This window comes from Schistocerca piceifrons, chromosome 2 (assembly GCF_021461385.2).
Source record: "Schistocerca piceifrons isolate TAMUIC-IGC-003096 chromosome 2, iqSchPice1.1, whole genome shotgun sequence".
Classification (NCBI taxonomy): Eukaryota; Metazoa; Arthropoda; class Insecta; order Orthoptera; family Acrididae; genus Schistocerca; species Schistocerca piceifrons.
Window position 1 is genome coordinate 983,401,037 of NC_060139.1, and position 25,985 is coordinate 983,427,021.

At 42.8% G+C, this 25,985-nt stretch overlaps 1 protein-coding gene across 1 annotated transcript in view; it reads left to right on the forward strand.

Moving 5' to 3' along the window:
• The window catches only part of LOC124776041 (neutral ceramidase-like), a 247,929-nt gene that overhangs the window by 86,141 nt on the left and 135,803 nt on the right, over positions 1–25,985 (forward strand). Inside the window, exon 5 of the mRNA XM_047250881.1 lies at positions 23,558–23,756. Coding sequence (XP_047106837.1) covers positions 23,558–23,756 — 199 coding nt within the window. The remainder of the gene's footprint in view (positions 1–23,557; positions 23,757–25,985) is intronic.

A 25,985-nucleotide genomic window follows, 5' to 3' on the forward strand; every position in this document is an offset into this window, starting at 1 on the left:
GCAAAGTTATTAAGCAAGTCTAGATCGTTTCGAGTTTTCCCAAATTTCATCGTTTATTGAAAAATATAATATTAATGAAATATTAGTTTGGCTCTCAGACAGTAGCATATTCTAATCTCTGTATACCTGTCGGTGTATGAGCACACATTTTACCACCTGCTCCCATCCATCAGCTAATAATGGGCGTCCCTAACTATCTATAGACCGTGAGAATAGAAACAGATGAGGCAGAATAATCCATATTTAAGAAAAACCATACGTTTAGTTCCTTAATAAATTGAATGAAAACCAAAATAGTTAGGGTATATTGAAATGACGCAGGTTGCCATGTCCATCGAACGTTACTGTCGAGTTTTATTGTGCAGAAAAATCATACCAGCAAATCTTATACTGTCAGGCATGGTGCCATTGTGGTAAAGCGCGTGCCTAGGACGCAGGAGGTTGTGGGATGGAATTCCGGTTCGGACCACAGCAATTTTAATCTCTCACTACGTGAAGAGTCAGCGGCTTCCATTTGAAAGACTTGCACCATCCATTGAATCACACGAAAAAATTATTATTGTTATATAGAGTTGGGCAAACTCGTTCATACTTGGGAACTAGTTCACTGGTGATCGGTCTTTTTTGGGAACTGTTTATTTTTACTCGATCGCCTTTCATTTGTGCATGGTATATGGTTCTTACGAAAAATTAGTAGCATATGTGACTGAAGACGGAAGGCGCCAAGAAGGGGCATTTGCTAACCCCCTGGAGTACAGAGTTTTTATTCATTACAGGATTCTCACACACTTGTAGGAGTAATTCTCGTGATCTTGCAAAACCTCTCGTTAAGCCAACCGTAGCGTTACATGGCTGGTTGCAGTGAAATAATGGTTCAAATGGCTCTGAGCACTATGGGACTTAACATCTGAGGTCATCAGTCCCCTAGAACTTAGAACTACTTAAACCTAACGAACCTAAGGACATCACACACATCCATGCCCGAGGCAGGATTCTAACCTGCGACCGTAGCAGTCGCGCGGTTCCGGACTGAAGCGCCTAGAACCGCTCGGCCACCACGGCCGCGCTGTGAAATAATATAAGGTGCAGCATGAGAAACCGGCCCCTAGTACAGACTGCTCGTCAATTACGCACGATTTGTTGACCACTATGAGCAGCATAGATTAACATGTACAAGGGCTATCCACAAAGTACATTACATTTTCGTTTGTGTCCGTTAGGGGCGGTGCTAGCGCGGCCATCTTGGTGTCATGGCATTCCGTCGCTCAGTCGGCATCCTGCCGTGCTAGTTAGAGGTTCGTGCTGTACTCCGTTGAGTTACTGTGACAGTTTGAAATGTCAGCGTTAATTGAAAATGCCGCGAAGTGTGAAGTGCGTGCTGTAATAAGGTTTCTGATTGCAAAAAACTGTACACCGATAGAAATCTATCGGCAGCTTTGTGAAGTGTATGGGGACAACATAATCACAGAAGGTGGAGTGCGTCAATGTGTCATAAAATTTAAAAATGGCCGAACTAACGTTCACGACGAAGAGCGAAGTGGAAGACCCAGCAAAGTTACTGCCGAACTTGTCGAAAAAGTCGATGCTGCGGTCCGTGAAAACCGTAATTTCACAATAACGGAACTCTCTATGAGTTTTCCACAAATTTCACGAAGTTTGTTGCACTAAATAATTACCGAAAAGCTTGGTTACCACGAGTTTTGTGCAAGATGGATACCAAAAATCTTGACAGAGATTCACAAAAATCAGCGAATGGCTGCAGCGTTAACGTTTTTGGACGCTTACGAGAAAGATGGCGACTCATTACTCGATCGCATAGTTACTGGTGACCAAACATGGATTAAGCATGTGAACTGCGAGACAAAATTGCAGTCAATGCAGTGGGGGCACACAAATTCCCCCCAAAAACCCAAGAAATGCATGCAGACAATGTCGGCAAGGAAGGTGATGGCGACTGTCTTTTGGGACATAAAAGGTGTGATTTTTGTGGATTTCCTGGAAAGAGGCACTACAATAAACTCTCAAAGGTATTGCAAAACTCTGCATAACCTCAGAGGAGCAATACAAAACAAGCGCAGGGGAAAGTTGGGCTCAAAGATCTTGCTGATTCGCGACAACGCCCGGGCCCACACGGCAAATGCCACTCGTGAAGTTCTCGAATCTTTTGAGTGGGAGTTGTTTCCTCATCCGCCGTACAGTCCCGACCTGGCACCGAGCGACTTCCACTTATTCCCAGCAATGAAGAAGTGGTTGGCTGTGCAGCGTTTTGACGACGATGCACAGCTTCAAGAAGAGGTAGCCACGTGGTTGAAGGCGCAGGCGGCCGAATTTTACGACGAAGGAATTTCCAAGCTCGTCCATCGCTACGATAAGAGCCTTAATTTAAATGGCAACTATGTAGAAAAGTAGTATTTATGTGTGGCTTTCATCTGTATATAATAAAAAAAATGCCTATACTTTATTTATTTTTAATTGCAAAACGTAATGTACTTTGTGGATAGCCCTCGTAATAATTAGGCAGTGAAGAAATAAATAACTTAATGCAAACAACAACTTCGAAACAATAGATGACGATTGGTGGGCGACAATGAGCAGTCTAGTACTCGGGGCCGATTTTTCATGCGGACCCCGTAACTCTGATGTAATATTGTAGGAGTTATCAAATTCTCTTTACAAAATGTGACACCAGACACTCGATTATGAAGCGCGGGCTTCATTCGGTTGCAAGTCGGTCTGCCTTCCACAACAATGAACATGCTGTTTTACCATGGACCACAAAAAAAAAAAAAAAAAAAAAAAAAAACAAGGTAAATGGCCACTTTTGTGTGCCGTGCCGACATCCTTTGCATGTGTAATAACAAAAAAAGTTGCCTTTTTGAAAGTATGGCTTATGCTGTTTATCTAAATAGTGATGTGCCCTTTTGTTACCTAAAAAGATGTATGTATTCCATACCACGTAATGTTTATGTAATTTACGTAATTATAAAATACATTTTAACTATCGGTCGTGGACGCTGAATAGAATATGAAAAGAACCAGAGGCCCAGACTTCAAAAGAGGTTTGAAACAGATTTAGAATGGGCGTGCGCTGCGAACGAAATGAATAACAAATCGATACTGAACTAACTACGAGCAGTCAGCACTGGAAATGCGACGAGTGGCCACTCGGAGAACGAGTCCGGCCGAGGGAGACCGAGACAGACGGGAACAGGACCGAGGCTGGAACGAGACCGGCCGACGTGCCACTGCGGGAACGAGCCCGACCGTTTCCCGTTCCCAGGAACTACAAGTAGAAAGCCGCGACCGAAGTGAACTATGAAAGACCGTCCCTTAGAATTCGTTCCTCGCTCATTCCGTTCATCTTGGTGAACAGTCCCTTTGGACACGTTAGATCGCGAACATCTCTATTATAATCTTGAACTATACTTCCTCTGAATGATCCTTTGAAGGGATTGTATTTTTTAATAATATGTGGCTGCTTGTAACAATTGACTGAATGACACACTTTGCAGCATATTTCTCCATGCTATGTCACTTTATAAACTCTACTTTCGACTCTCACCTGGTATTACGTCCTTACTTTATGTGTACACGTAGTATACTTTTGAAACTGTGTATCTCGGCTATTCGACATTTTGATATCAGGAATATAGCTCAATAATTACAGCCATTTACTACGCATAGCCGTTTTGGAATCAGCGTTTCGGGTTTGGTACTCAAAAACATTGTTTTTGGAGTGTTTCTCGATAACGGATAAATGATTTTGAAAAAGACAAGATGTCATTTCTAGATACGTGCCTGGAGATATACCAGTAAGATTTGAGCAGTCTTCTGTGTTTATTTATTATTTAGATTTTACCTCGTATAAAATCTTTCGTGCGTAGTTTAAGTGTACAGCTAGGTTAACTTTAAACACCTGTCTCTCAAAAAGGGATAAAGGCATCAGGAAAAATTTCAAGATGGTTCGAAATCCTAATCTTCGGTGAGAAAATTCTGTACAAATTTGAGATATCTGCTGTGCATAGCCGCCTTGGAATCCGCGGCTCGGTTTTGCTATACAACAACCAAATTTTTCGAATTTTGTCAGGAACCACTGACGAACTAAATAGTGCCTTCGTAAGTCCCTTAAGGTAAACCAAAGACCTCATATAATGCAAAAAGAAACAAGCTACTTGCTGCATTTGCATAAGCTGGAGGAAGTGTGTTTGACCCTGTACTGCAGAATAGTTACAGTAAGACGATCCTTCTGTTGGGCATACAAGTGATCCATGGGATGTGCCCAGCACTTGACACTGCCTTTATGTGGCCAATAGCACCAGAGGTATAAGAATTCCGTTTTTATTCGTGGCTGCCGGATGCGTACCGATTACGTGTTATAATTGTGAAAAACGTCGTGTGCACCAGTAGACACGTAGTCTCGAAATACGTACGTCTTTATTTTCAGCCTTTCCCGACGGATCTGTTGCAAATACCATTCTCGAGCTGCAGTCGCGTCTTGCAGCAGTGACACCAGCAAATAGCCGCGTCTCGCTGCAGTGACAGCAGCAACTACCTCCATGTGAAAATATCGAGCAGCTCAATCGATGAAATAAGGTGGGATTTACACAATAGAATCTGGCTGCAAACCCAAGAAGTGTATTTGCACGTAGTTCTATATTAATAAAATTACTCTATTTCTCATGACTGTTTGAGCTATATAAACCTTTCATATTCCGGATCACAGTTCGCGAGCGCTCAAGTGCCATCAGTTTTACTGACACCAATGTCTTCAGTCCACTTTGAGGTAGAACTTCAGATAGATGGCAATAAATGCATCCCTCCCTTTAATTTCTATGAACCTTCACAGCAACTTTCTGCTTCCTCTTTGACGTAAGATGTGATATTTATAACTCATCACCTGTGAGAAAATGGTCCGTAAAGGTTATTGTGATGTTCCAAAATTGCAACAACAAAAAATGTTGTATGTGAACACCGAATTTTCCGCATATTGTGTCTCATAGCTTTCACTATCTGAGTGGCACGCAATTTCCGATAAGCCAAATGGCATCCAAAGCTCGCAGAATTTCCGATGCTGCTGCTTTCTGAGCGCACAGTTTATCGGCTATTTGCTTGTTATTAAGAAGAGTGGTTGCACCTAGCAGAGGAAACGCTAGAACCATAAAACCTAGTGTCGTGCGGTGAGACGAAATTATTTTAACAGGAGTCGTTACCGGCTGCGTAGTGCGGTAGCTGGAACACGTCCTCCACTGTGTTAGTGTTACATACATTTTGCATGCGGTTTGGAATAGCTGTTTAAATTAACTTTGCGATTGACTTATAAGGGGACCACGCCTGCTCGTCATAAACGATTTCGTCCAGATTTATGGCATATGCAGAGATTGGTCAGAAACGAAAGTGCCAGAAGCGTGAGTTCCAAATGGTCAAGTGGTCAGGAAATGTAGTATTTATGCCGCGGGTGGGGTGAAACATGAACCATTTACGGCAACGTATCTTCCAACGAAAATTTGGCGTACCGCTAAGAATAAGGAACGGTAACCTGGGCGTCTTGGGTCGAAACCCTATGGGGAAAGGTTTTTTATTTGTTTTATTTTCAATTTTTACTTGACTGATTCTGCAAATTAACAGAATTATTGCTAAATATATTGGATTTATTAATATTTTCATAAAAGGCATGAAAATAAATGGCCGAAGGGAACTTGGGATTGCAATTCAGTATTCAGGAACGGATTTCAAGGAGCACACGAGAACTTCGTATATAAAATTAGATACTTTTAGTATATTACAGTTGATGATTTACACAAGTTGTGCGATTTTTATCGCAAAAACCGGTGAAACAGTAATTTTTTTTTTTTTTTTTTTTTTTTTTTTTTTTTTTTTTTTTGCATTCTGCACTGGGGAACTATTGTTGAGGTGCATCTGCCGAGAGGTGCTCTAAACACATACTAACAGAATACGAAGTATTCACCTGTGAGAAAATTACAATCCCTTCTTGGTAACGTACTTTCAGAGTCCTCGTGGACGCTGTAAGTACAATCGCTTCTTGGAAATTCACTGCAGTCTCGAACTTTCCTACGACTTTTCTTGGTCCCTGTTTTATGAAGATATTAATTCGGTTTATTTGCAATGTAAATAGTAGGTAACTTAAAAATTGAAAAAAAAATACAAAAGAGTGTCTTCACACATTTACTCTACCCCAGCACCCTCGGATTACGGTTTTTTATTCTTTCCTCTGCGCCGCCAAATACCTGGAAACCAGGCTGACATAAATGTCTGAAGTCTCTCCAGACCCATGCCGACAATACTGTTTTTCTGTAAATATTTCGTGACCTGGAGCTCCCACTTCTGTGACTTTGATTTATGGCCAAGCCCCCGTGTACGCCAAAAATTTGGATGAAGTCGGTGGGAACGAGTAGGCACGGTCATTTGTTATGTGAGTTATACAGTATAAACGGCCCCTAACTTTGCTTGCCGAACTATCAGGAGGATTAGCTGGCAATCTCCTTGGCAGCCCCATGTACCTTTTGAAAACAGAAGACGAACACAAAAGGGCAGAAAAAAAGAACTCGTGTTAAGAAGTCTGATATGAAACCTAAGACAAAAAATGGCAAATAAGTAATTCGTTGATCCACCTTTGGTCCTTATGCAAGCAGTTATTCAGCTCGGCATTGATTGATAGAATTGTTGGATGGCCGCCTGAGGGGTATCGTACTAAATTCCGTCCAACTTGGACGTCAGACCGTCAAAATGACGAGTAGTTGGGGGACCCTGCCTGTAATGCTCCAAAGTTTTCGGCTAGCCGAAGACAAACAACAAAACGCTAGCCAAGTGCAGGTACGCATTATCTTTCTGAAATTAAGACGAGGATAATTTGCCATGAAGGGCGACAAAACAAGTCATAGAATATCATCGACGTACCACTGTCTTCTAAGGGTGCTGCGGATGACAAACAAAGCGGTCCTGCTCTGAGACGAAATGGCACCCCAGATCATCATTCCTGGTTGTCGAGCCATAGGGCCAGCGACAATCAGAATGGTATCCCACAATTGTCTAGGGCGTCTCCAGACACGTCCTCGGCCTGGAATCTCACTGACTGGAGTACCACTGTCTTCAGTGATGAGTCACGCTTCGAAATGAGCCTCGAGCACCAAGCGACGACGTGCCTGAAGACGCCCCATACAATTGTGGGATACCAACCGGATTGCCACCCACCATACGGCCCGACAGATAGGAGTGATGGTCTGGGGTACCGTTTCCTTTCGTAGCAGGACCTCTTTGGTTGCCATCCACGGTATCCTTAGAGCACAGCGGTACGTCGATGGTTTTCGGGGCCATTTTTCATTGATCATCATGGGGTTACATTATGGCAAGATAATGCAAGAACACAGAGGCCAAGAGTTTGCACTGCTTGTCTTCGTGCTTGCCAAAACCTGCTTTGGCCAGCAAGATTGCCGGATCTCTCCCCAGTTGAGAACGCTTGTAACATCAGCTCACGATTTTAACGATCTAGAGCACCAGCTGGACATAATGTGGCACATTATCCGTCAGGAGGACATCCAGCAATTCCACCTGTCAACGCCAAGCTGAAAACTGCTTGCAAAGGGCCTGTAGTGGACCGACGCATTATTGACTTGGTCGGTTTGTGAAGACTTTTCTGTTGAATAAATCGTTCAAATTTTTCTGAAATAGTAAACATTTGTTTGTTGTAGATGTACATCACAGCAACAGTTTTCTGTCTTATTTGGATGATTCCTTCATGATGGTTTTTGTATTTACTTTAACCGCTTTCTTCCTGTGGTTCAAGATTTCGTATTTGGTTTTCATTTTTGGAAATTGTCTTTAGCTTTATTAAGAGATACTGGAAGTCAGACCCACCTCTTACTCAAAAGGCCTTGGTAAGTTTTGTGGGAGTTATCTTCCATCAATTAAACCTCCTTAGGGGCGACCAAAAAGTTTCTGTTCGAGGGTCATACACTCCATAACCGATAAGCCGAAAAGGCAATCACCGTGGCGTTGAGGCAATCGTCCCACCGACGCACCAGGTTGGAGATATCCGTATGGCAAAACATCGCGTCCTGTTGCAAGAAGACGTCTGTAACCGATTGCACATCTCTGTCCAGCAAGAATCGTCGAACCTGCAAGGTCTTTTTTCAGGTGACCGAAGGCGTGATAATCGCATGGGGAGAGATCAGCACTGCAGGGCGGGTACTCGAGTGTCTCCCACTTGAGTTCGTGGAACTTCTGCTGCCCTCCTAGATCGACCGGCGTTTTGTGTGGAATCGCTATCAGCATGGAGCTTGGGCCACTGTTCCACAATGGTGATTTCGACAGACATGTTGTTCCTTATACGTTCTCCTTTCTCCAACGCATGTCCTTCTGCATCCAAGAAAAGAATAACAGCACGATGGTCCTGTTTTCACCCATTCGGCAATAACGCTGTTACAGTTCACGTTTCTGCGTAGAACGTCGGAAAGACACGAATGCCACACTAAACCCCTGCCTACAAATCGGTGCTTACTCAGTACAATGTACGAGAAGCCGTGTGACTGTATCACGCGAAGAACCCCTTTAGAAAGCTGCCGTGAAACACATTATCAGCCAAGCAGCACCGCCGACTGTGCGAAATCGGCTCGTTCCACGTGTACAAGCCGGACGCTAGTGACCAATGAACGACAAGGACAGTTGTGGCTGAAGAAAGCGTTCTGGAAAGGGTTTAGCGTACGCAGTCAACAAGTATACGAGGCGTATACCGCGCCACAGATATCCCCCAAGCCCTCCATATGGCGCGTTGCACACTCCGCGCCAGATATCCGAAAGCATGGGTGACGTCACAGCGGGGACTGCTGGGGAGCTCGGAGCAAGCGTATGCACGCCGAGCTGACAACATTGACTGCGCTAGGCTGACCAGACGTCTCGGCTTTCACATGAATGTCCCGATGCCTCGAGATAATCACTCTGGATACATAATTTTCCCTGTTTTAATCGAGAAACAAAATGCGTGCAGCAACATTTCTTACTTAGTTAAAAATTATGAGAATTAAATTCCCTGGTAGTAGGACGTTAGAGAAATGTATTTCACAATATTTGCCGTATTAATAATAAACTACCTTCTTTCTAACGAGGAACTGATAAAATCAGTCCATTGATTCTTCTGATAAATACTAATAAGGTAAATCTTACGATAAAACATTAACTTCGTGTCTTACTACAGATTAGTAATATTTACATTTCCCACCCCAATTCACAAATTGAAGATGCACTCTTGTTTTGAGTTCTTCAAGTGTAGCGTCATTATGGGCCTATTTTCAGCTTCAAAATATCACTGTACCTGGAAAGAAAAATAAGAGTAAGACGTAACTGCACTAATGAAGCTAAGTATAAACTATAAACAAAAGTGTCCTGTTTTTTTTCCCTTTGAACTCTGATCAGCTTAGAATGCGAGCACTTACCCTTCAGTCATCAACAGGTAGCACATCTACTCCTTCCAGTTCTCCGTCATCTTGAGAGCTAAAATCACAGTAACAATTTCCGCTGTCACTGTCTGCACCTCCTAAATCTATGATTATTTTATCTATTTCATTGTCGATAAATATTTCTTTCTGCATGTATTCCTGCTCAATTTTTTTGACGTGTTCGCACAACGGAATCAGTCTTCTTTACTCATGGATTTAAATTTCTCGTCACAAAAATTTTTCACAGATGTTACATTGCAGAGAACGTTCGTGGAAGCTACCCAACCTTTTACAATAGATCAAATATTTTCATCTACATCTACATACATACTCCGCAATCCACCATACGGTGCGTGGCGGAGGGTACCTCGTACCACAACTAGCATCTTCTCTCTCTGTTCCACTCCCAAACAGAACGAGCGAAAAATGACTCCCTATATGCCTCTCTCCGAGCCCTAATCTCTCTTATCTTATCTTTGTGGTCTTTCCGCGAAATGTAAGTTGGCGGCAGTAAAATTGTACTGCAGTCAACCTCAAATGCTGGTTCTCTAAATTTCCTCAGTAGCGATTCACGAAAAGAACGCCTCCTTTCCTCTAGAGACTCCCACCCGAGTTCCTGAAGCATTTCCGTAACACTCGTGTGATGATCAAACCTACCAGTAACAAATCTAGCAGCCTGCCTCTGAATTGCTTCTATGTCCTCCCACAATCCGACCTGATAGGGATCCCAAACGCTCGAGCAGTACTCAAGAATAGGTCGTATTAGTGTTTTATAAGCGGTCTCCTTTACAGATGAACCACATCTTCCCAAAATTCTACCAATGAACCGAAGACGACTATCCGCCTTCCCACAACTGCCATTACATACTTGTCCCACTTCATATCGCTCTGCAATGTTACGCCCAAATATTTAATCGACGTGACTGTGTCAAGCGCTACACGACTAATGGAGCATTCAGATATTACAGGATTCTTTTTCCTATTCATCTGCATTAATTTATATTTATCTATATTTAGACTTAGCTGCCATTCTTTACACCAATCATAAATGCAGTCCAAATCATCTTGTATCCTCCTACAGTCACTCAACGACGACACCTTTCCGTACACCACAGCATCAACAGCAAACAGCCGCACATTGCTATCCACTCTATCCAAAAGATCATTTATGTAGGTTGAAAACAACAACGGACCTAACACACTTCCCTGGGGCACTCCAGATGATACCCTCACCTCCAATGAACACTCACCATTGAGGAGAACTGCTGGTTTTCTATTGGATTTAATTCTGGATGGTAAGGAGGAAGGCGTAAAGCGACGTGACCAGCAGTTTCAAGGATTTTATCGCCGGAATACTCGACGGTCGTTGCCTTGGTTCTTCGAACGAGCTAACAGAGAACGGGCCTCAACAAGTCAACCGAGAATGGGATACCTTCCTTTGTTAGCCACTTTCTGATATCGTCTTCAGTGACATGTTGCAGCTTTGTTTATTTTAGCATTGTGATATGCGCCTTGTCGAGAACTATTACAGAGTTACATTATAGATTGAGAATCAGCCTTTCTGTCAACCACTTCTCATAATTTTGTTGGTTCATTTGGTTGTGGTAATCTGCCGTTGCTTGATTTGCCTTCCACATAACAAGCGCACTAGGAATAAAGCCATTTTCGCCGCCTGCATGAGTTATTATTAGACGTTGTCCCTTTGATACTAGTTTGAGGAGACCGTGAGCAGTATTACCACTCCTTGATTTCCCAGTTACAGGTGACGATAAAATAAAAGTTTCATCAACGTAAACAATGTCTCTGTTTTCTTCCATACATATTTTCATTTGCTTCAAATGTGATATTATTTTTTCTCTAATATCGCTTCTGTCTAACAGTATCAGCTTACTTGATTTTGATTATCTACCAGCGGAAACCGAATTTCTTTAGTAGCTGCCTTACGCTAGTGTTGCGATCTTGAAAGTCTACTGCTTCTTTCAACTTCTGTTTAATTAGTTCCACTGTAGGCACACGTTTTTCAGCCAGTTGTAAACAATTCTCCTAACAACGGCCTCATCAAAACTGTCAATATCTATAATTCTTTTGCGTTTACGTTTTCTTCCCCGCAATATTCCGATAGCTTGCCTTCCCTTTTAATTTTCTGGATAGTGCTATGCGAAATGCCAGTGGCCACTTCAACTCTCATCTGAGCTTCCTCCACAGGAATATTCATCCCCTGAGAGGACTCAGCCTCCATAAACATTAAAACGATATGTATAATCACCCTTGACTGACTATTCAGTTTTCTGCCTTTTAGTTTTGAAGTACTAATAGACGTAATATTCAGCATGAAGTCAATGCGTACTAGTAATACAAATACCGAAAAAGAACACAAAGATGGAACTTGTACTGTAGTCACAATGGACACACGTGGCACACGGAGGACAGCGGAATGTGTCTGGGCAGAGCTGCACACTTCTGTGCAGTGGCTATCCGGCTGTTTCAGAGTAACAGTCACGAAGCTCTCAGATACCTGGCGCGGACTGTACACGACGAAGAACTGCATCTGTTTCGTTTCCAATGCGACAAGCATTGCAACCGCGATATTACAACAAGCGCAAGCGATTTGCGTGGGGGTTTATGCAGGAATTCTCTGCAGATCGAAGCTTCTCGAGTGTCCTCTTCACCAATGAGGCTGATGGGTTTGATGAAAGTTCAGACCCTACATGGTAGAAGTACGCATGCCTCACAACGCAGTTTTACTCCTTAACCCGTGGGCTGGCATCGTCGGAGACTGTTTAGTTGGGCCATACATACTCCCGGACCAACTTGATGGTCGCACTTAACCTCGTATTCCCGCGACAGGTTCCGCAGGTCGGACTGAATGATGTTCCCATGCATATTCGTCGCCGCATTCGATCTCAGCACGACGGAGCCCCCATGCATTTCAGCACACAAGTGAGGGCACATGTGCAGGCAACTTTACCGGCCGCTGGATTGGCCACGATGGGCCAGTTGCACGACCACCACGATCACCCGATGTGTCCGCAATCGACTGTTTCCAGTGGTGCTTTATGAAGGGCCTGGTGTATGAAACGTTACTTCTCCGGAGGACCTAGTGGACAGAACTGTTGGAGCGGCAGGGTGTCTCTCGCGTCCGTCTGCCGTCGTAATTTAATTTATTACTTACTGCAGAAATTGATTGTTAATGGTGATTGTTGCCGACTTACGTGGTGGACCTTAATCAAAATGATATTTCATTCAATTTTGATTTACAATTACATGCTTTTGTGAAGTTCTCTTTTTTAACAATCAGTGGAAATTATTTGTTACGTTAATGAACGTTAGACTCGCTGAATCTTAAAACATGAGCATATAAGTTGAAGAATGGAATAAACTTTTCATATTAATTTTCTCGGCTAGTCAGTTCATTGTAAAGCTAAAAATCTTTAGTTATTTATTACAATTGCGGCCCACACACACGCGAGAGTATTTTTTCTTACCTCCGTTATCCATTGCATTGTAGTCGGAGTCCTGGCTCTGGCTCTCGGCTGTTGTACTGAAAATAAGAATCTTAAAGCTACGTATTTTCTGCAACGTCGGGCGGCTGTGGAGAAAAATGTATATTATGTTAATAGCGGGAGAGTTTTTCGCTTCCGCTAATTTTTATAAGTTAATATCGCCACGTAATGGCGTCGTTGGCTGCATCGTCTGCTGAGATTGTTGCACTGTAAGTTACTCGAATGCAGGTTAATTCAAGGAAGGCGGACATGAAATCGGGATCACCTCTTACAAATTAAAAGTGAACAATAATGTTAAATCAATATATTATCTGCTTAATTAGTGCAAATATGCTTACATTGGCCAGCACTCGCAAGATGTCCGTCTACACGCAACCAAGACAAGAAAAGAAGTGAAGAAGACTAAAAAATTAACAAAAGAGTATATCTTACAGTCTCTTTAGATCATTTTGTTATATTTCTTTGCCTCGAATTTTACACAGTGAAATTATTATAATACGGATACATGAGAAAAATGTATATTATTCAATTTTTAAATGTCACTTCTTTAGAAACACTGGTTTTTAAGTCTTTTCTTATTATTTCCCTGGGGACACTATATGTCCAAGCGATACACCGGTTATGTTTCAGACGACGAGCTGTACAATGCAGCGTCGATGTCAGCCATGTCTCGATGCGTCTGGATAAAACTTTGAGCATCTCCTGTAGTGATCGTCCATTTGTAGTGACTGACTAAATAATTGCAACTTCATTTAGTACCGTGGCTGGCCTTTGCGACCCCTGGTCCGTGTGTGATTACTGATCCTTGTTGTATGCCTGATGTGCTATGTCACGTCGTAAACAGTTTTTTTCAATCACCTTGTATATCGCTACCATAGACCTGCACCCGAAAACAATCAACGATCCCAAGATTCGTTCACCCACAGGAGTTGTGTATTTGGGATTCTGCTGATGGTTTCTCGCCTTTGATAAACTGAACTAAAGAACAAGCTACAGATGGATGTCACAAGACTGTAAGGTGTTGTTGCAGCAAATCATCACTGTTGTTTGCAAATTAAGAGGGTAATAAAGGAATTGGAACAAAATTTCGGAAGAGGAATAACTACTGGTGCGAAGCAGACGCTAATGATAATATTCGCAGAGGATAAAGTCATTCAGGCCGCATGTAAGGACGACTTACAAAACCAGTTGAAAATAATGGAAAGCACTCTTCACACAGAATAAGCTTTAAGGGTGAACGGAGCCAAGAAGGGAGAGAGTAACGACTTAATTAACATAAAATCTGGGAACGACAGACCAGCGAAAGAGAACAAGGCCTTCCTCAGTAAAAAAGCTCTTCCGACACCAGATCTGTAAGTCACAGTAAGCAGATGTGTGAATACTTTGCTGCGTTACAATCGTGTTTCTAAGAGGGTTGTTCAGAAGGTAAGTTCCGACGGGTCGCGAAACGGAAACCACTGGGAAAATCTTGTAAAGCTTTGCACAGATGTGTTGGACAGTGTCTCTAGTATGCCCGTCCATCGTGTCGCGTCGCTCTTTTAAGTTTTGAGTACAGTGAGCATGTAAAGATGCGTAGTGAACAGCGTCTCCCGCCAAGTATGAGGGGCTGGTTAGACATTTCGCCTATGTCATGCAGCCCACATAACACAAATGTCGAGCAGTTCCTTCTTCATGCCAATTCTCGGCCGCACACTGCAGGGGCAATCAGGACTCTCCTGCAGCGTTTCCGATTAGAAGTGTTTGATCACCCATAATACAGTCAGGCTCCCTCTGTGTCTCATCGTAGTTCACAAGAACCGTTGGCTATGAAGACAAATTTTTTCCACAGACAACGAGCTGCAGACCAGTGCAGATAACTGGCCGAAAGCCAGGCGGCTGCTTTCTATGATGAAGATATTGGAAAGCTGATACTACACTACGACAAAACTCGAAGTTGGAGCGGCGACTATGTAGAGACGTAGGTGGAAGGTGTACCTAACTGTTGCAAATAAAATGTTTCTGGTTTTCACTGTGGATTCCATTGTGCGACCGATCAGAACTTACGTTCTGGACAACCCTCGTATTACATGAGCAGTCGAAGCAAACATGACGCTTCTTAAGAGTGATACACAGCTTTCAAAACTCATTGGCCAAAGATTTGTATGTCATCGTGCTGGGATTGACGCCAAATTCCTGTTATATTTGTTCGACCGTTTTGTACGTCATTGATCTCGCTAGTGGTCTGCTACCTTTCATTTTCCCCTATCTCCCCCTAATTTTTACATCTCTATGAAACTACTACACACCTCACCACCTATAATCCGTTTTTAATATTCTTGTCTTCGTCAGCCTGTGCTGCTGTCCTTCTGAGGCTAAGTAGGTATCCCGTTTAAATGTGGCTTCTTCCTACTACTTCTTTGTTACCGTCCTTTATATGATAAGGAGTATCTATATTTCTCTCATAGCTGGGTCCAGAGCTACATCCTTGTTTAAAGACAGTTTCGTTTCCCACCTTGGTTGTTACACCCTTACTGTCACTTACGTTACACGATCAGCTGATTTCGGCGCTGTATCAGACTGCATATACTACTCATTTCGCCGTAATTTCACACCGTCATTGTGTGCCGGTGTGTAGACCCGTGCGTCTGTCGTTTAAATGTACAAATTCTGTTGTAGGCTCGAGCGAGAGCAATGTTCCACACTCGTCGACGATTTTAAATACCATTACCGCCGTAACGCCGTGCGTTTTTACAAACACACCGAACGTTGTTCTCGCTCTAGTTTAATAATACAAAATCTACATATTTAAATGACAGACACATACTTGCATACACCCGCATAGCGTGACGACGCAAAATATTATGGAGTAGTTAGGAATAGTCCTTGAAAATAACATATCGCCAAAATCATCTGGCAGGGTGATATAAATGACAGTAATTGTATCACAGCTCAAGCCGAAAATGGAATTGCCTTTTAGCAGCGATCATTCATAAATTACTTCCGTCACCTAAACTTTTTGTTGTTACGATGGAAAGGGAACAGCTCATCTTTAAGAGATATCTTCTGTGTTTATTCATTTTACTTCACGACTCTGCTGTATCCTTGAAAACTTACTAATTCATATTCTTAAACTACATCCTCAGGTACCTACAACTCTGATTAAATAGTGCATGAGTTCCTAAATAACAACATATGTTAACTGTCACTCACTAAATTCAGTAAGTCTAATGATTGACATCCAACTCATTGTAGATACCATATAATAATAACACGGCTGCCATTAGATTTTGTGTAACACTATGGATGCAATAGAGTAACCAGAGGGGTAGTACATTGATAAACATGTCAGATTTACGCGATTATTTTCGTCTAGAAGTAATATTATCCAGAAGAGTCTTGTATAAATACAAGACAGCTATATTTATGTATATAGACTGAAGTGGTGAGTGGAAATTTGTAACCCGGGTGTCCTGCTTACTAGGCATTTACGCTGGTACAGCGGTTCAGATAACTGCACGGATCATCCCGGCACGCCACCCACCTGGATCCAGATTCTGACTGCCACACCAGTCTACTTTCCATCTCCCTTACGCACGAATAGTTATTACCCGACAAAATTAAGTGGCACTCTCGACACAGTGGCAGCGCCGTTGTTTTTACTCCCGATAAACGTGGAGGGGGGAAGTAATACTGATGCACATTCCAGTGTTGTTACAGGAGGAGCACCGCGACAGGCCACCTGACCATCACCACGTTTACAAGCAACAGAGTTTGCAAAAGACGAAAACTAATTTCAAAATCCGAATGCTATGTTCGTTGTGGTATTTAATGTTACTTTGAATCTATTTTGCTAACCCGATGACATACGAGTTTCCAAGTGTCTCTTGTCTAACACGAATGGATTACTTAAATTTGGTGCTCCAATTTAGTGAACTCCTATCAAGTGAGACTATGAGTCCCTTCGTAGCTTTTTTTATTTGATAGAGATAGGAGGTTGTTAAAAATCTTATCCATGTGAAATTGGTTTATTGCTGCCGCCGCATCACGCCCATTATTGAAAATAATTTCAAAGTCATCACTGGCTGAACTTCAATGTAATCAAACATTTTGGAAAGTTACAGTGGCTAGAAATATTCCGAATGGGTTAAGGCATTACTGGAAATCAATAAAAGTATTTCTCATGATGCTCTATTACAAAACTTTTCCTCTGACGGAGCACTCACCAGCATATCATTGCGGACTAGAGCGTTTGCGAGTAGGAGAAACTGAGTTTAATATATTACAAATTAACCTGCTATGAAGAATAATGCGTTAACGCCAGTTACTTTTGTGTTGTTCATTTAGGAAATATTGCAGCATTTGTGTATCTAGTTTTGTCAGAGAAAGATGTGAGCCGTGGCGCAAATGAGTTAGTAGACCGTTCTGTCTGGCGCCACTGGTATCAGCTGTAGTATCGACTATCCCTCTTGTGGCCCTATAGCCAACGTCTATGAGGAATAGTTGGTGTCTATGGGTTGTGTCCTTAGAAGGTCTTTGCTTGCCGATATATATACGGAGTTCGCTGGCCCGAGAGGTCACCTGGCACGTCTACACTGTTGTGTCCCCCCTACCCTCCATCTCTACACCCTTCATCGCCTTTCCCAAGGTGGCTTCCATCAACTCCCCCTCCCGGATGATGCCCTCTCTCCCTCCATTTATCCCTCCTATCAGCTCTGATCCTCACTCCCCCTTCTTTCCTCTGTCCTTTTCCCAGGCCCCCTCTCCCCCCTTACATCCTCTTTTATCTCCACCTCCCCTCTCTCTACCCCCTTCTCTCCCCACGAGTCCTTTTGCATTTCCCTCCTCTGCCATTTCCCATTCCCTCTCGCGTCTGCCCTGCCCCTCTCCCCCCTTATGAGTCCTCTCTGTCCTTTGGTTCCCCCCCTTTTCGTTTTTTCCTCTCCTCCCTCCTTGTTTTCCCCCTCCTCCAGGTCCCCCCCCCACCACCGCATCACCCCTTGGCTAGGGAGTGTCGTCATCTTTGAGCCGACATTTTCGTGCAGTGTTTTACAGTGAGTGTTTTCCAGTGTGTGTTCCGTGTTGAGTGTCTTTTGGGAAGTGTTGCAAACGGCCATCATACTGTCGCTGGGTGTGATTTTTTATCTCTTCCAAACAGAAACCAGACTGCCGCCATGTTTTTTTAATTGTGTGTCTACTATGTTACTTGTCTGATTAGTGTGCATTTTATTAACATTGCCAACCCCTTTGCTTTCTGTTTTAACTTTCCACAATTTTCCTCCATTTTACACTTTAAGCCACCGTTTTATCGCCTGTTTCTTCTTGTTTATTTTCTTCTTCCGGTTTTAAAAAATGTCGGTAGGCTGTAGAGCAGCGTACTAAGCTTCTGCCAGCCCGCAACCTTCGGGAGGAATTGAAATTCAATCAAGGAAAAAAAAAGCCCGAGAGGTAGGTACAAGAGGTGGTCACGAGGTCCGAGCCGACGAAGCCACGAGCTGCGCAAGGAGGGCCTGCGCAGAGCGAAGATACCGGAGCATTTCACCGGGGTCAGCGTCGACTACAACTAGCAGGCCGACATTCCGTCAGTGGGTTGGCAACATTCGTGTCGGACGACCGCTCGTAGCGTGGCTGCCATCTTCTACCTGGCTTTGCCGGCCGGGGAGGCCGACCTGTTCTAGGTGCTACAGTCTGGAACCGCGCGACCGCTACGGTCGCAGGTTCGAATCCTGCCTCGGGCATGGATGTGTGTGATGTCCGTAGGTTAGTTAGGTTTAAGTAGTTCTAAGTTCTAGGGGACTGATGACCTCAGAACTTAAGTCCCAAAGTGCTCATAGTAATTTGAACCATTTCTTTCTACCTGGCTTTCATAGGCGCCACTCAGTGACCGCCGCGACGCACCGTGGATCCATGGAACTGCCTGCTCATAAAGGGGAGCAACATTCTGCAATCCTAGAGGTGATTTGTTTCATTCTCTACCTGCCCTCCTTATTATATTCTGGTTTTTATCCGACCCTCATCGTTTCACTCGGTCGGCTCTTTGGTCGCAAATTTAGGCAGTAGTGTTGTACTAAGCCACTACTTGTGGTTTAAAAATTTGTCCCGCTATTATACTGCCTTTTCTTTCTGGTTTATACCCGATCATTAATGTTCTAATAAATCAGCTCCTGGTCGTAAACACAGCCGGAACAATTGTACTAAGGCACAAGTTGCTGTTAAACAAAAGAGGGATCTTATGGTTAGATTTAGCTGTTAACCGGTTCAGTTCTTTGATTGTAATTGCATTTCTCAGTCATTAGTTATAATCTGAACAACCTTTTGTACTAAGCTGTTCGTTTATGTGTTTGGAAGACCGGGTCATTATTGGTGTATTTTGGCTGGATCTTATGGTTCCGCCGAGTGGGTTCTCTTTTAATAAGTGTTCACAAGGCATGTTTAAGACGTTCCATCAGAGCGGTGTTAATAACTGACAATCAGTTTAACTTTGAAAATATTAACAGACAACTGTCACTAGGGCTTTAGTCAAAATAAAATTGTGATAAGGGACGGATTGTGATCCAGTCGCACTTTGGTTGCCGATTGAAATTAAGAGGTTGGTTGCTTTGAAGTAAGTATTATCGTTGTCATATTGTTAGCTAATCTGTTCATCCTTTGAGCACAGGTGCGCATCTTAAACCCGAACCTTTCAACATACAGCTTTCAAATTAAAAGTTAAGTCTTCTGTTTTAAGTAATTGAACCAGTCTTGTCATCAGTGGTGCTTATACAGTTTTCACGTGTTGCAGAAGGACATTTAATAAGACAGATTGTGTCCAGCGCCGTAAGAAACACCGCTGTTTCACCCGGTAACGGGCGGGCTGCCGGTCAGGCCATCTTGTAATCATTGCCATATTGTTTGCTGTTTTGCAATACAGTACTTCAGATTTCTTTGCAAAGATTAAAAGCTTATTCAACTTAGGGTTGAAACGTCCCCTTAGAAAAATTATACATGACTGTGCTTAAACTGACACATAATATTTTTTTAGCGCAACGCAATCTGACTTTCAATGATCCCTACAAGAGAATGGCCCTGACTAAATTAACCTATACGTTTCACAAATCACTTACCTCACAAAAATTTTCGTTACTCGAACTACTGCAATACAGCGAGCGCCACTACTGCCAGCTAAATAAAAGATTCAAACTACTGAAGGCACCAGCTACTGATAGGCATAGTTAGCAGAAGAAAGATTTTAATACAGAACAAACAATGTATTTACCTTAATAGTGTTCAAAAGTCATAATATATATATATCAGTCCATGATATCCAATATTAAAAATTTACTATTTCTGATGGGCACAAGTCCAGATCGTCCGCTCTCAAAATTCCGCTATCTCTCTCCCCACATCCACCACTGCTGGCGGCTCACCTCCAACTGCGCAACGCTACCCGCTGTTAACATCCAGCTGCCCAACACTACAATAGCCAACAACAATGCAAACCAGCCACAGACTGCACGCAGCACAGCCAGTGATTTTCATACAGAGCGCTATGTGGCGTTACCAATAAAAAACCCTAAACAGCCTACTTACAGAGTTTAAGGTCAAAATAATTTTGCAAATTTGTACATTTTGTTAAAGAAAATTTTATGGTTAAATGCTCCGATTATCTGTAAAACATAGTTTATTTATTGTTAAATAAACAGGTTGCGTGAAAAGAAGGTTATATTTGTGGATCCTCCCTTTCACATTTTCCTTAATTCCAGTAAGTACCACGTATCAAGATGACTTGTGATTCTCTCCAAATAAATAAAGAAAAGGTTTCATGACCCATTTCCCAATCCGTCGTTTTGCTTATTTGAGTCACATATAAGATGTGAAACCTTAATGAAATCGTGTCATCGCCTGCATGCACAACATCTGACCACTATCAGGCACTTTCCTTCGACTATACTTCTCACATACTGTCACTTTGCCACATTTACTCAAGGTGTAACATGCCCGGATCCATGTTTCATCTACGTGAACCACTGACTACTTTCATCCAATGCTTAGTTCTTCCGTAAACCCTAATGTAGTATGTACCTGTTGTAACTCGTCTTCTCATTCGCAGGTAACAACACGTTTATTTTGGCATCTTTTGATTAGAGAGAACAACTTTTCTACGAATTTGCTTGCTCGACTTGGAGTTCAGTTCCGTGCTCTAAAAACTTTTCACAAATTTGGTATTTCTTTACATTCTTCATAATAGCTGCCTACTAATACATTCGTCCATGTCGTAAATGGAATACTTATTATAATCACCTTGCTTCATCTTCTTTGGCGCAGAAACTGGAATTTCACTACGCTCAGCTTAGTGTTCTTTCTTCCGTAATTCGCAGTCCATTGTTCTGCTTCTCAACTTTGACATTTTGGCTACACGTTCCGTGAGCTTCTCCGTCGATTTGGTAAATCTCAACTCTTTCTCATTGCCAACAAATTTAATCTCGTTAACCGTAAACGTTGCGTGTGCCCGAGAAGACATTTTCCGCGTTCGTCTTGCGTACTTGCACCGCGACGTAGAATGCGCATTACTTCAGTCGGAGAGTGGCTGTTCCTAGACACCTGACCCAGTTAGTTCCTGCTAACTGCCACATTCTCTCTTCGTCTTGCCGGGTAATACCTAATGGGTATGTACTTTCACCTGTGTGATGAATGAATGCCCGTTCCATACCGGTGTGCTTTTCGCTGTAGTGCTGCGACGTCCACAGTTCACTCCAAGCGGTGGTGCGATACAGGTTATATGGTTACTGCACTTCAGTTCCTTAACGACAGCTGACAGAGTACACATCATTACTAAGGCTCCAAGAGTGGAGACATCCATAGAAAAACAAGCTGCAATTGAAGGACTCAGACAAGCAGTTTTATCCACGCCCCAAATTGCGAAACAATGTGGCGTGTCTTACTCTCTTCACCACCAGGAGACAACAGGTATCAATAAGGACCCTACACGACAAAAACGACAAGGACAAACTATAAGCCATATAAAAGTGATGATGAATTCACCGGAATTATGATTAAAGATACAGGTTCAAAACAACAGCACAAATTCGCAGAGGATTGGTAGAAATGAACAAGAGACACAAAAAATGGTTCAAATGGCTCTGAGCAATATGGGACTTAACATCTGAGGTCACCAGTCCCCTAGAACTTAGAACTACTTAAACCTAACTAACCTAAGGACATCACATACATCCATGCCCGAGGCAGGATTCGAACCTGCGACCGTAGCGGTCGCGCGGTTCCAGACTGAAGCGCCTAGAACCGCCCGGCCACACAGGCTGGCCTAGAGACACATACCTGCTGCTCCAATTGTTTGGGTTGTTTTGGGGAAGGAGAGCAGACAGTGAGGTCATCGGTCTCATCGGATTAGGGAAGGACGGGGAAGGAAGACGGCTGTGCCCTTTGAAAGGAACCATCCCGGCATTTGCCTGGAGCGATTTAGGGAAATCACGGAAAACCTAAATCAGGATGGCCGGACGCGCGATTGAACCGTCGTCCTCCCGAATGCGAGTCCAGTGTTTAACCACTGCGCCACCTCGCTCGGTACTGCTGCTCCAGTAAAAAGGAGGCGCAGGCGCAAAGGGACGTGGGACGGTGGAGAAACCATTTCTGAAACTCGTAAATAAAAAAAAAAAGAGACTCGAATGGGCTAGGAAACATTGTAAGCGTACCTACGAAGAGTGAAAAAAAGTGTTATTCACAGATGAATCGAAATGAGAGATTTCTGGTGCCGGACGGAGGACATTTGTTCGCCAGTCTGAAGGAGAAGGGGTGCACCAACAGTGCATTCTACGACAGTTAAGTACGGAGAATGTTCTGTTATGGTTTCGGTATCTTTTGCAGGGTAAAGAGTTGGCGACATTATGAAAATAGAATGGTGTATGAAAAGTACTGCCACTACACACTTCGCTACCATGCGATACCATGTTGATTGCGCTTATTAGGGAAAGGGTTCACATTACAACAGAATAATGACCCAAAACAGTAGTCGGCGTTCTATGAGAAGCATACTGCATGAAAGGAAAAACAGGAGGTAATAAAAATATGATGTGGTCATTACAAACCATCACTGTCATCCTACTAAAATGGTCTGGAATGAAGTGGGCAGACATATCTGGAAATTTGACATAAAAAGCTAGGATCATCCTGGAATGTCGTTAATGATGTGCGGAGTGATACACACACGCGTTACTTACAACAATTTACTGACGGCATTCCTTGAGTTTGTGAGACAATCTAAGTGACGATATTTTAACGAAAGTAAAATATAATTTTCCTGTTTCTATTATATTTGGCACCCGTGGTCTACGGGCAGTGTATTGAGTACAGTATGGATTGAGAGTAAATCGAAGAAAGACGAAGATAATGAAAAGTAGTAGAAATGTCAAAAAATGATAAAAAGCATTCTAAAAAAATTTGTCCAGCTTAGCTACACTATGCAGGGAACAAGTCCTAAATTCCAGCCCTGCTGGAGACAGGTAGGGATCACTCTCCCATTTTGTGTCGATCCGTGAAGAAGTTTGTGTGGCAGGTGACAGGATGGTCAGTTAGGAAAGGTTGTACTCTTGGTGACAATAGATTGAACGTGCTCCTGGTTGTGTGTGTGAGCAGGTACTCTCACGACGTGGACAAGACGATGGTGCAGCTGCGGATCGAGACGCCGTCGGGCCGTCCGCTAGGCGCCATCAACTGGTACGCCGTCCATCCCACGTCCATGAACAACACCAACTCGCTGGTCTCCAGCGACAACGTCGGCTACGCCGCCATACTCCTGGAGAAGCAGTTCAATGGCGGGGCCATGCCGGGCAAGGTGAGCGAGCATGTCTGCTGAACTTGAGGTGCGGAACCACTAGGGGTAAGGCACGAATCACATCACCGCGTTCTCTGGGACACAGTACACCAAGTACTGTCTCACGATCCGACCAGTGCAAAATACAGTATAAGCCCTAAGTGACATACGCAACGAATAAATGTATAGCTCTCACTCTTCGCCAAAACTATGAAGAAATTTTTTATTTTATTTATTTGTTTACACAGGTGAGAAACTTTATTAAAAGGTATAAACAAATACAATACACAGCGTGTTGCACATGAATATATAATATTTTAGGAAGTGGTAGAATACACAAATTCGAATAAAAGTTTTCAATTTTTATTGCTTGCAGAGATACAGCTTTTAGAATGTAGCCCAAACACCCAACAGAAGGTGTTCAGCAGAGGGAAAATAATTAAGTTCGAAGTTGAGCTTCATAAATAACGCCTCTGACTCTTCACTATACTTTCGAATTCTCTCGGCAGCAGCACGTGTAGCTCTTCTGAGGTCTTTATGGCAATCTTTTAGAAGTCCAACGCTATTCATAATCCGAATGATCAATTCTTCTCTTGGGTCTTTTTCTTTTCCTTGTAGACTTCGTCTTTCAACCATCCAGACAGGCAAATATCTAAAGGGGTGAGGTCCGGGGACCTAGGTGGCCACGAGATGTGACTATGTCTGCCTATTCATCTTCCGGGGGATGTTAGGTTTTCATCACTGGTGCACACGGCACGAATAGAAACGTTCCTCTCTCTGTTGCGTCCAATGTGCGAAAGCGTGAACTAGGTCGCGCCTCCCTATACGACGGACGGAAAACGAGGCCAGTATTTTGGCGGCGTCACACACGAATTCTTGTCAGCAGACTTCGTGACAAGAAGGTGGCCGCTTACGTGTGTCATAGGCATTACTTAGAAGATGAAATGGACAATGAAATACTTCTTACTCTTGCTGCAAAATTATGAAGAATGGTTTTGTAATATTTATTTATTAACTCCAGTCAGAAGCATCATAAAAGGTTTACGCGAACACATCATATACTTAACATGAAACAAACAATAAGTACGGAGCACACAGAGTATAAAAACAAAACATTACATCAGAAGTAAACGGGAATATAAAGACATAACGAAATAACTGGATGAGCCACTTGAGACACGATATCTCTTTTATTTCTTGAATGTTTCAAGATATCGAAACGTGGCTTTCGACAAATGATAGTACGCATGTAACTGTACTGCATGGTTAATACTCGAAACTCTCTCAGTCCAGCAAGAGTATTTTTTCTAAAATGGAACCATGTAAGTTTTAATCACATACGACAGCTTCTGAAACGGCGAGTACTGTGATATAATGTTTGTTAATAGTGGCGTTGAAACTTTTCTGAGAAACAACCGAAAAAGAGGTTAAACTGAAAGGCAAGGTGGCCGATATCGCATATTCCAATAGAAACACCTCTTAACTGGGGCAGTCAATGAAAATACAATCTTATTGTGTAAACATATCATTGTCATGGTTCATATTAAATGGTTCAAATGGCTCTGAGCACTATGGGACTTAACTTCTGAGGTCATCAGTCCCCTAGAACTTAGAACTACTTAAACCTAACTAACATAAGGACATCACACACATCCAAGCCCGAGGCAGGATTCGAACCTGCGACCGCAGCGGTCGCGCGGTTCCAGACTGTAGCGCCTAGAGCCGCTCGGCCACCAGGGCCGGCTCATATTAAATAATATGATTATTCAGTTCTCTTTGGTTATTCAGTATCGTTAACACTTTTTTATAGTTAATCTCTGTGCGTAAAAGCAAATGTCCTGACTAATTCCCTGACTCATCACCCAGCCCAAACCACGATCGATAGATGAGTTTGGAGAGGGTGCTAACTTATACTGTAGGCATCGTTTCAGACGGGATTTCTCGAAATTCCATCGCGAATGTATTTAAATAAGTTATGAATGTTTTTTTTTAACATGTCTCTATTAGTGCAATTTTGAAGCTGTAACTACGAAAATTGGTGTTCAGTTTCTAGGTCAGAATAAGTATTTCGGTATTTTTTGAAATTCAACTTCCAAGGCGCTAAAACAGTGGATGAAAATTTTTATTACAATAAATCAGTGTTATAGAACGACTAAAGTATTTTTAAAACTACATCTATCAGAATTGGTATTTTACTTCTCAGATCGAAATAAAGAAAAATACGCGTTTCAGTGTTTTTACAAATTCGTC